Raw genomic sequence first — 11,156 nt, 5'->3', positions numbered from 1 at the left:
TAATATAATTTTACATAAATTTTCACCTCCCCTCCCTTGGCCGGCAACTACCTCTTTAATACTTTCGTTATGATAAAAGTAAAAGGTATAGTTTTTCTGTTTGCTTGTTATGATTTGTTTTCCGTTCAGTTTTTCGTCGGTGCTCAGATTCTTAGACAAGTTATTACCACATTTAACTATCCAGGAGCCTCTTGGATTCCGTTACATCATATTTTGTTCCGATGACTGGATACCGAAATCCACCTTTTTGGCATAGATTCTTATTAATATCTTCATTTTTTTGTAAGCCAACATATCAAGAATCCACGGAAAAGAAATTCGAAGCGGTTTCGCTTTTCTTCTTTCTAGTTGCAGTTTTTGTTATAAAAGCGCCTTTATCACTATACAGTGGAACTTCCGCAAAAGGACACCTGTAGGTATAGGCGGACACCTCCCTTGCTAAGTAGACAATGAGTTAAGGGCCCAGCCAGGAGCCCATTATACAGACACTATATTTTTAACTTCCCATAAGCGGACACCTTTCCGAAGCCAGTGGTGGATCTAGGGGGAGGGGCCCCACCTTAATTTTTAGGCGAAATAGAGGCCCGTGTGGCCGAGAAATTTTTTCGAGTGCACCCCTCCCTTTATTCCAGTGTGATACCTCTCCCCCTCCTTATCTGGATCCGCCACTGGAAGCGGACACTTTCTCAGGTCCCGAATAGTGTCCGCTTACGGGAAGTTTAACTGTATTAACAGTTGTGTGAACTAATGTTAAATTTCTTTGCTAACGTGGAAGAAAAAGACTAAGGACAGGCACATTGTTTTAGCGCATTTTGAGACAATTTTTTTAACGGAATAGTGATATTAATTTTTCAACCTTCATTGATTATCTAGAGGTTCAGTAAAAAAAAGCGAGTGCAGTAATTTGGGACTGAACGACAGAAGTTGACACGAGAAGCATAGAAAGTCGGTGTAATTTCGAAATTAAATTGCAATTATTTTTTAATTACTTGACAGTTTTCTGTACTTGATATGCTTCAGTAGGAATTTACAGTCGCCTATAACAAAGGAAATTGGGGGAGTGAAAACACTGAACATTTCTTGTTCATTAAGAGTCACTACGTTAGATAACAGTAGGTGCGAACCCGAAAAAGGCGGGTGCGAACTCGGACGTTGCGTATTACGTGCCCGGATTGGGTGCGAAACCTCCATATCTTGCTATCAGGGAGTAAGCCTGCCCGTCAGGCTTTTTCTGGCTTAGCTTACATTGACCTCAGCAGGGACTGTTTAAGACAGAAGCTTACAACAGTTGTTTAGCAAACTAGTCTCCTGGACTTCACTCCACAAAGAAGACCTACTGGGTGCGAATCTGCCCATTTGAATCGGTGTGAAGACAAAGAAACTCCGCCCACACAACGCACACGAACGCGCACGCTTTACAGGCCAGCCGAAGAGTCCTGGGTCCGACTACCGCTTGTCACGTACTTCAAGCGACATAATTCAAGCAACAACTTGAACGAAGTGGTGAATTTTATATAAATCGCATCCGTTTTGCACAAATATCCTCAAAACATGGAGGACATGGAGTGCGACCCTGTGGAACACACATACATTACACAAGGAACGCCCGAGGTTACTACAGACACGGATACTGAAGAAGAAATGGAAGGAAGTAGTGGCGATTCGAAATCAAACATGGCGCGCTGGGCATCACTCGAACGGATTCGAGAAGAAACCCGGATTGTTGTTTTAGATTACTTAGGTTCATTACCTGCAGAAAAATTGGCTGCTCGCAACTTTACACGCTCAGAGAATAGAGCACCGTGTTTAACTAAAGCGATGTGCAAACTATCAAAGAGTACTAGCGATGCAGGGACGTACGAACACAAACGACAGAAATTTCTGCGAATGGCAAGACTACAACGGAAATTGTCGTTAAACCTGAAGAGAGACATTGAAACATTCGACCAGACGAAACTCAGGAACAGAGCCGAGAAGAGAGTGTAAGTTGTCATACTCTTGTCTCTAAGATATAAGTTCAAATCTATCTTGAAGCAATTTATACTTTTAAGTGCAGTGTGTGCGGGCTGGGTTTTGGTTTTGTCAGCTGGCGCGTCGTCGATCAGATGTTTTGTGCTTTTACGTACGTACTTTTTTACGTACTATTAGAGTAGTTCCGCTTTTACTCCCAAACATTACAGCTGTGTTCTATGAGCCAGCAAATCAAACGAAGTATTTTACAACTATTTACTATTGTCCCCCGCAAATTCTTTACTGCAGCATACATGTATATAAGCCTAAGCAAAACTCTGCTTATTTACGATAACATAGGTTGTAAATACTACTTTAGCAGATTCCTTTAGTATGGTTTGCGTCTGTCATTACAAACCTCATGTAAAGTAAGTGACTAAACAACCTTGCATTCCTGTCACAAGGAAGTGTACACCCTGCGTTCAATGTTATACTATGTAAATATCAAAGCTGTGAGTGACGTTTGAAGGTTTGTGGAATTGGTGGTTTTTACTAAGTAGTGCTTGATTTATAAAATAATAATCTTCATAAATCTATGGGGAAAGCAGTCCTACACTTTCATGTTTCACGTCATGTTTAAAGGGACTATGCCACCTGGCGAGTCTGCGCACGGAGCTTATTTTATTTGCAATTACATCTGTCAAAATTCTATTGCTGCAGACATGAAAATATGTCAAGGAAATAATTCTTAGTCATAAAGATGTGGTTATTGGTCTTCATGGTGTAAGATAGGAATGAATGTTTATTCCTTTGTCTCATAATAGAGTTGCTTTAAGGTGTCGATCGCAACGTTTCAACTGCAATACTGCTAGTCTCAAGAAACTGAAAGCATCAAATTTTTCAAATTTGAAAGTAACAACAAGGTAATCCAAGCAGCATGCAGGACGTTTGTCACATTTTAACCTTTAGTTATATGGTAAAGCTCCCACAAGTCTCCTTTAGCTCTGTGGTTAGAGTTTCCGACCGATGATAGGAAGGTGGTCATAGGTTCGACTCCTGCTGGGAAAACTTGAAATTTTTTCACTGAGTGTTTAATATATTTCTCATTATTTTCTCTAGCAACAGGTATCTAAGGGTACTTTTGGAACTTTACAGTTATCTGTATAGCTTTAAGTAACTAGCCCACTGGCTAGTGATTCCTGGATAGTTATAGACAGTTCTTGTTGTCTTTGTGCAGGGACTTCTACAAGAGACCAAATGACCTCAAGATTCCACAATTTTGTCCTGGTTTTGACCACACTCCTTCACCTGTGTTATCTCCTGAAGGTCGTGTTGCCGCCAGACTAGACAAGATCAGTCAAGAGATAATGGAAATGGTACCTCATTTGTTAGATGAGCCCCTGAAGATTATTCAATCAGGATCTCTGTCATATGAACAATTTTGCATAGCTGCTAGAAAACTTACATTTGACCATCAGATTGTTGGCTGGTCAAAGGTGGCATTACTGTGCCATTTTGCTCGTGAAATAGCTATCATTGGAGAGTTAGATGATTCACAACTTGAGCTGTTAGCTGAACACAGCTTGAGGTTTATCCAAGAGAGTACGTCTGAATGGATAGACAAGAAAGGAGGATGGGTGAGTAATTGTGTACTGCACTTTATCCATGGGGGGGGGGGTACTCTCTTTATGTACAGATATTTGACTATGCGGAGAGATTCTGCCTGAAAGGGTACTAGAATTGCTGCCTTATATTTGCTAAAATGAAACATTTATGTAAGCAGGCAATGTTGGTTTCTTATTTTCTCAGTAGATTAGTCAGTTTTCTGTTCAAAATCAACATTGAAGCCTTTGATCAGAAATCAAAGCAAAAACAGGTGACTGGTGCACATGTAGGAAACACTGTGTAATCAATGTCAGCCTTGTCCTACCTTATTACATGAAATTTTCGCGACACATTAATTTCGCGATTTTGAGGTGCACAAATTTCACGACACTTAAATTTCGCGATTTTGCGAAAATTTTGTATTTTGAATCACTTTAATTTTGCGTTTTTGAGTGAGATACAATTTACATTTTCTTGGCAATATATTTTGATATGCCCTTAAATTATATAAAACGACTTCATCGAACGAATAATAACGTCAACAATTAACAAAAACACAGGGGGGATTTAATCTCGGCAATAGCAACAACAGAGCAGTTCTCACAATGTCTACAAGTAAGTCAATTGACGACAACATCCATTTAAATTGATTACTGACATATGCAAGTCACTTAATATTCGCGTCATGTTATGTTCGTGACAGTTATTGTTCGCGTCACTTAAATTTCGCGATTTTTTTAGAATCGCAAAATTCGCAAAATTAAAGTGTCGCAAAAATTTCATTTAATAAGGTAGTTTGGCCTAGAGTTGTTCTTATAATAATTGATATGTGTTGCTTGAAGCAGTTAGAAAGATTTCACATTGTTAAATGAAATCATCATGCAAATATGCTATTATTGGCTAGCATCATAGTAGCAATGCAAGATAAGAGCTGCAGCTACCTATAAGCTTTCTGCATGCATTGCAGCCCTATCATGCTATCCAGTTATCAGCTAGTATTATAGGCCTGCAATGTGTGCAAAGGAATACAGCTACATAGCCCTCTGCATTCATAACAAACAGTTCTATGATGTTGGCCAATATTGTATGCTAGTCAGTAATAATTCATTGTATCAGTTTTTGTGTTGGCGCAACCTTGAATGTACTTGGTTTCCCAAAATTCTTGTTCAGTTCTGATTATCTTTTAGTTATGCTGATCTTAAATTATCTTGGGTTTTTTGTCAGGCTGCTTTTGATGCAGAAGATGAAAATGACATACTGGACACACAAAGTCTTCTAGAAAAGTACAGGGAGGTGGAAGAGAAAGATGGAATAGATGCTATGCAGTGGAAACGAGCCAGTGGATCAAGGAACAAGAGAAACTCTTGGGACTCATGGGTTAAGTATGGTGTTGCTGCTGCAGCTGTAGGAATTGGTGTTTGTTATTCACTTATCAGGCAATAAGCAAGTCCCTTGGTCTGATATGTATAACAGCATGGAATGATGGTGATTGCTTACAAGAAAGCATCAGTAGAAAGTAGGGTGTGGTGTTTGGATTTGCTCGGGTTGTTTTTGCATCGCCCACCACCCGATAACTGTAAACATGTATGTACCATCTTTGGTCAACCTGTGGAAAAAAGTTTCTTTGGAATAAGACAAGAAAAAACCTTTTACAGGACAGTGAAATGAACAAGGAAATAAACAATGAAATTGTTAACTTTGACAATTTAGAAAAGAAAAAAATAAGCAAGCTTTTAGTTCAAAAACTTTGAGAACCCTCATCACATGGTTTTAGCTGTGACTCTGGTCACAGATAGTTTGAGCTCTTTGTTTTCTTACTGAACCCTGAAATGGTTTGCAGAAAAAGCTGGAAATTAAGCAAAACAATCCCAGATTTTTATGTTAAGAATAATTTATTTATAAAACATTTAATGAACAATATTAAACAAATGTACAGAGTTTGAGTTTCGTCTGCAGTTTTACCGTACCAATGTGGACATACATACAGTACTTGCGAGTATAACAATATAACAAGTTTATGTGGATCAGAGCATGGTACAAAATATAAACTGATAACCAATTGGTGTTTCACCAGATTAATCCCCCAACCCCCCTGCATGAAATAATATATAAACCCTCCTCTGAGGCGGACTTAATAGACAATTTACAGTTATAAACAGCATACATTTTCACTCGCTTGCCTATTTTAAACCACACACAACAGTTTTAAACTAAAGGAGGATCTGTCAATTAAATCACCAATTAGCAATATTATGATAGATAGAAGCAAAATAAATATTCACCTTTAAAAAGTTAAGGTGACAAATAAAAAGAGTGGAAACAAACTTTTATAACTCAAATATTTGTCTGTCACTGACTATTATCAAACGTTTTAAACAACGTTTGTTTGAAACTTATAAAGACGTTTCGGCCGAGAATCTTCGGCCTTCCTCAGTTTTGAAAAAAGCCAACGGCTTACAAACTTACAAACTTTTATATTATGTTTATAAAACATAATATAAAATACTGGGTTTTATATTATGTTGTTTGCATCTTGATGCCCTTAGATTGTTATAGGGGGATACATTCCTGGTGACAGTTGGGGCTTTAACCTGTTTTTCAGTTACCTGTTAGTCTCCATGACAGCCACTATTAAATTTTGAGTTGTTGTTCAAGTTTCCTCTTGATATGGATAAGATGGATTATTGTGCCACAACCCAATTATCAAGGCATTAGCTCACTATACAGGTTCAGAGAGAATCATCCTAGGCCAGTCCACTTTTTATAATGGCATTGTTCTCTGCACCAGAAGGAGAGTGTAGGAACTATTTAAGGATCACTTTTAGAACTCAAGTACAGAGACTAAGTAACAGGTGGCCTGTGAACAGCTGGAGGGGTATAAAGGGAAAGAATGACGGGAATGATCAATGACAAACATAGTTGTTGGATGGAGTTCTCTTTCAGTTTTGAAGGGTGCAGTAAAATAAGGTTTGATAAATGTTCAAATTATAGATCATCATCGATATACATCAAAATAGACTGCTATCATTCAAATTTAGAATTAACCAGTCATGAGTCTTGTCTTCTTGTCCTGATTTTTGCAATAGCAACTCCCAGTCCCCTCTACTGTCTGTACTAACTATAGGTGCAGTTAAGGTTGGGTATAAGAAGTGCTCTTGTGTCGAGGTTCAGTGGAGATAGATAGCAAAGCTTAATTTCCCGTTAAGTGGCTAAGAATCGAAGTTATTCTGAAAAATGTGAGGCCTGACGATTAATAAATAAATAATAACTTTATTTAACGAGGGTTAAAACACTTAACAGTTAAAAACTGAGAAACTAGTGGCTCTCATTATATTATACATAAAAAATGATAATTGTAATGACTAAAAACAAAATACTAAAATAGAGTTTAACTTAAGAAATAGAGAAATGGTCGAGACCTATGTATGATTCCTTAAGGTAATTCACATAATTCTTTTTAAAAAGCTTAACATTCTGACTAGATCTAATGTTTATAGGGAGCTTATTCCACTCTTTCGCTGCCGTGACTGCAAAAGTCCTTCCTCCCTCGGTTTCACGCGAGTATTTCGGGCATCTCAGGGTACGGTGCCTCACGATTTGATAATATCGAAATTAAAAATGTACGGGGCTGATGATAAAACCGTTAAACTCATTAAGGATTACCTCTCAAATCGGCGACAAAGGGTAAGGATCGGCAGCAATTTCTCCACATGGCAAGATATAGAAGCGGCATTCCGCAGGGCTCCATACTCGGACCTCTGCTTTTCAATATGTTTATGAATGATCTAGCCTATGTTGTAAAGCAAAGTAAACTATCTGCTTATGCAGATGACACACAAATTTTCTACGCTGATAAAGATCCCGCCAAAGTTCAAGACACAATCAACACTGATCTATACCACGTTGACAAGTGGTATACCGACAATGGTATGAAAAGAAACCATTCCAAGTACCAAGTGATTGTGATGGGTAAAACGCAGAACAAACCATTATTTCGCTGTGAAAATGCAGTTATTCAAATTGCCGAGGATTTTGATCTACTTGGGGTCACTGTGGACGACAAACTCAAGTTTGACAGGCATGTCACTTAAGTCTGTAGGAAAGTGTCTCAACAAGTTGCAGTATTAAAGCGTAGAAGAAAACGCTACCGTACGAAATAAGAAAGACAATCTATACGTCTTTTATTGCTCCGCATTTTAATTACTGCGCAGAGACATGGCACTTCTGCAGCAAAACCTCTGCAACAAAGCTAGAGAAGGTTAACGAAAGGGCCATTCGCTTTGTTTTCAAGGACAAGAACCGGCCCCTTACAGGGACCTTCTACAAGCCCTTGGCCTGCTAACCTTGGCCGAGCAACGAGTATACAAAATTGCTGGCTCGATTTTCAAAACAATAAACGATCCTAGCCCTCCCTGCTTGCGTGAGCTGATACAACCTAGAAACTCTTCCTACAACTTAAGAGGACAAAATATTCTCAATCTACCTAAAGTGCAAACTATTAAGCACGGACTCAAATCTTGGCGATATTTCGCCCCCAAATTATGGAATAGCCTCTCAGACACTGCCAGAACTTCTATATGCTATAAAACCTTAAGAAAGGCGTTAAATGCTGTAGATATTAGTCGTCATTTTTAATTTTTAATTAAATAATTGTATATATTTTATAACTTTTAGCTCACTTTTTTTTAACAAATTTTTAAGCTAAAAAATTTTTAATCAGGAAATGCGTCGCACATATTTAAAGCTTTAAAGCTTTGAAGAATTGTATTTACTTTATTTTATTTTTGTTTTATTTTCATTGTGGCTTACCTGTAAATTAGCTGGTGCGTTCCCGCAGATTTTGCTAACCATATCTGCGGGACGCATCGAAACCATAGCTAAGTGTAATGACCACATTAAACATTGTATTGTATTGTATTGTATGCTTCCGTGCCTCGACTGTCTCGTAGAGACTGTAAATCAAACTAGGGGTCTTACAGCTAATTCGAAAAAGGCTGTCGAAAAACAAAAAAGCCTAAAAGTGCACACAACAAAACTGAAAGGTGGTCTGGGTATTCACTTAAATTTTGCATATGGGCCAAATGGAAATGTAGAAGTTTGTATTTTTGCACGTGAAGATTTTGTTTTTACTCTCGGGAGGCTATTTTTGAAGCTTTACTTCAGTTCTGTCGCATGTCTTTGAGTTTTGAAAGTTTTTCTCAGCATGGTTAAAAGCTTGTTTTCACATTCACATGTCTGACAAGAAAGGTAACGCCGGTTTACCATGTCGTCATCTTTTTAGTATTCAGCACGTGCAGCAGCCCTCTATTTCTAGAGGGTACCAAAGGGGGGTTCGTGATCCCGTTTCACGCACAAGTTTTAACCAAATTCACGTGTCACGTATACTTGAAACAGCAGAATTCACGGATCACGTGTCTTTTCTAACTAGTTTTCACGCGTCACGGTCTAATTATTGCCCTATTTTCACGCGTCACGGACTAATTTTTGCCCCTTTCACGTGTCACGCATAAACCCTTTGCCCCCCTCTTTCTACCCATTCTACCTTTCGGTCTCAGACGACGTTCGAATAGTATCCCATGGTGCAATTCTCCGCGCACTTCACGCAATATCGAAGTTATGGCGGATTCCACCGTAAAATAACGCCGCTTTCTCTACGGCATATTTCGTATTTTTTTCCAGTCAAAAGCAAGGAAATTGCATTATTTTGTTGTTTGTCATACTTTCATTGATTTGCAATTGTCCTATGACCGTGGTTTGTTAAAAAACGTCCTTTATTTTTATTATTTTGATTAGCTTTCCTTCACAAAGTGTTCACTGACCCGCGACGAGGTCATAAATGTTCACGATTCTTCGGATTATAAGCAGGTTTCTACTAAATATGGGTCTCACGCTAGCATAATGAAGGCCGTATTATTCTACTTGCAAAGAAGTACCCAGAAGTACCCGCATCTTAATGACTTTTTCAGCGATCAAAGATGACTGAAATTTCGATCGAAAACCAGCGCCGCGTGCTGCGAAGCGTGTGTGATGTCTGTTTCAGGCAACAATCGCTGGGCTCTTTCGTGAGCTTTGTCATCATTGCCATTTATATTTACATTCAAAATGACTAATTTCGAAAGTAATTTTATCACAGGTAGCCCAAGCTCCTAAAGGAGCCGTCAACATATAGACCACATACGACATTGCGTAACAACGTTATTATAAGGGTTTGTATGGGAATATAACGATCGTAAAAAATAATTCAAAATAGAGGAAAAATATCCAATAAAATTCACTTAACTATCCTCTTCTGTCTATATCTTGTGTTTCTATGCCGTTTGGAGGCGATTTGAAGCCATTTAAGTGGGTTTTAGGTTCGCTGGTTTCCTATCATTTAAGGGTTTGTATGGGAACAACGATCGTAAAAAAATAATTCAAAATAAAGGGAAAATATCCGACAAAATCGACTTACCTATCCTCTTCTATGTAAATCTTGTGTTTCTATGCCGTTTGGGGGCGTTTTGAAGCGATTCCAGTGGGTTTTAGGTTCGCTGGTTTCCTCTCTATATATATATAGAATTATATATAGAGAGGAAACCAGCGAACCTAAAACCCACTGGAATCGCTTCAAAACGCCCCCAAACGGCATAGAAACACAAGATTTACATAGAAGAGGATAGGTAAGTCGATTTTGTCGGATATTTTCCCTTTATTTTGAATTATTTTTTTACGATCGTTGTTCCCATACAAACCCTTAAATGATAGGAAACCAGCGAACCTAAAACCCACTGAAATGGCTTCAAATCGCCTCCAAACGGCATAGAAACACAAGATATAGACAGAAGAGGATAGTTAAGTGAATTTTATTGGATATTTTTCCTCTATTTTGAATTATTTTTTACGATCGCTATATTCCCATACAAACCCTTATAATAACGTTATTACGCAATGTCGTATGTGGTCTATATGTTGACGGCTCCTTTAGGAGCTTGGGCTACCTGTGATTTTATAACTGTACTCTTCAAATAAGTGAAATGCTTACAACTGGTGAAAAATAACCGTAATAATAAGCTCAAATATGTATTCACAGATTATGTAAACAACGCCGAACGAGCCCGCCGACTGCGAAGCGGACAGACTAGAGATCGATAGAGATGTAAGAAGAAATGTAAGAAAACCGATTCAGATAAGCACAGGACTTCTTTATTAACACTCCAGCAACAAATAGTTCATCTATAGCCGAATTTTTTTTACTGTCACAGGAACGAAAGCTCTTCGACGTTAGTCCAATTGTTCGATAACACTAACATGTATTTCTCTGTATACTAGCGAAACACAGGTAAATCCCTTCAATGTGACACTAAAATTCTCCTTTGAAACGCAGTGAACGTAGAATAAGTCGTTTTTCTCGAAAGCAGCAGCTTTTGAATCAAAACTAGTCCGGAAACACGCCATGGCGAACGCTTCTTCTCGCTTCGCGAGAGCTGAACAATACTAATTAGGTCACGTACGCAGTGATAATATAAGATGAAACGAAATGCATCATGGGATACTATTCGAACGTCGTCTGTTTCGGTCTAGTCTCGTGCACTTTGTGTTCTCAGTACGATTGCTCGATTGCG

At 38.4% G+C, this 11,156-nt stretch overlaps 1 protein-coding gene across 1 annotated transcript; it reads left to right on the top strand.

Moving 5' to 3' along the window:
* Window positions 1-1,475: 1,475 nt before the first annotated feature.
* On the top strand, window positions 1,476-5,894 carry LOC144640844 (uncharacterized). The gene is made up of 3 exons (XM_078499908.1): window positions 1,476-1,982; window positions 3,188-3,587; window positions 4,780-5,894. The coding sequence occupies exons 1-3, from the start codon at window positions 1,552-1,554 to the stop codon at window positions 4,996-4,998; spliced, it is 1,050 nt and encodes a 349-aa protein (XP_078356034.1). The 5' UTR covers window positions 1,476-1,551; the 3' UTR covers window positions 4,999-5,894.
* Window positions 5,895-11,156: the final 5,262 nt, after the last annotated feature.

The sequence above is a fragment of the Oculina patagonica genome, unplaced genomic scaffold, assembly GCF_052425735.1.
Source record: "Oculina patagonica isolate OP01 unplaced genomic scaffold, crgOcupat unplaced509, whole genome shotgun sequence".
NCBI classification, from domain to species: Eukaryota; Metazoa; Cnidaria; class Anthozoa; order Scleractinia; family Oculinidae; genus Oculina; species Oculina patagonica.
The sequence above is the reverse complement of the archived record's forward strand: the minus strand, read 5'-3'. Positions and strand labels throughout refer to the sequence as shown.

Coding starts and splice junctions, on each gene's coding strand:
- LOC144640844 (XM_078499908.1), top strand. CDS start 1,552: ATGGAGGACATGGAGTGCGACCCTGTGGAACACACATACATTACACAA. Junction 1,983..3,187: donor AACAGAGCCGAGAAGAGAGT/GTAAGTTGTCAT, acceptor GTCTTTGTGCAG/GGACTTCTACAAGAGACCAA. Junction 3,588..4,779: donor TAGACAAGAAAGGAGGATGG/GTGAGTAATTGT, acceptor GTTTTTTGTCAG/GCTGCTTTTGATGCAGAAGA.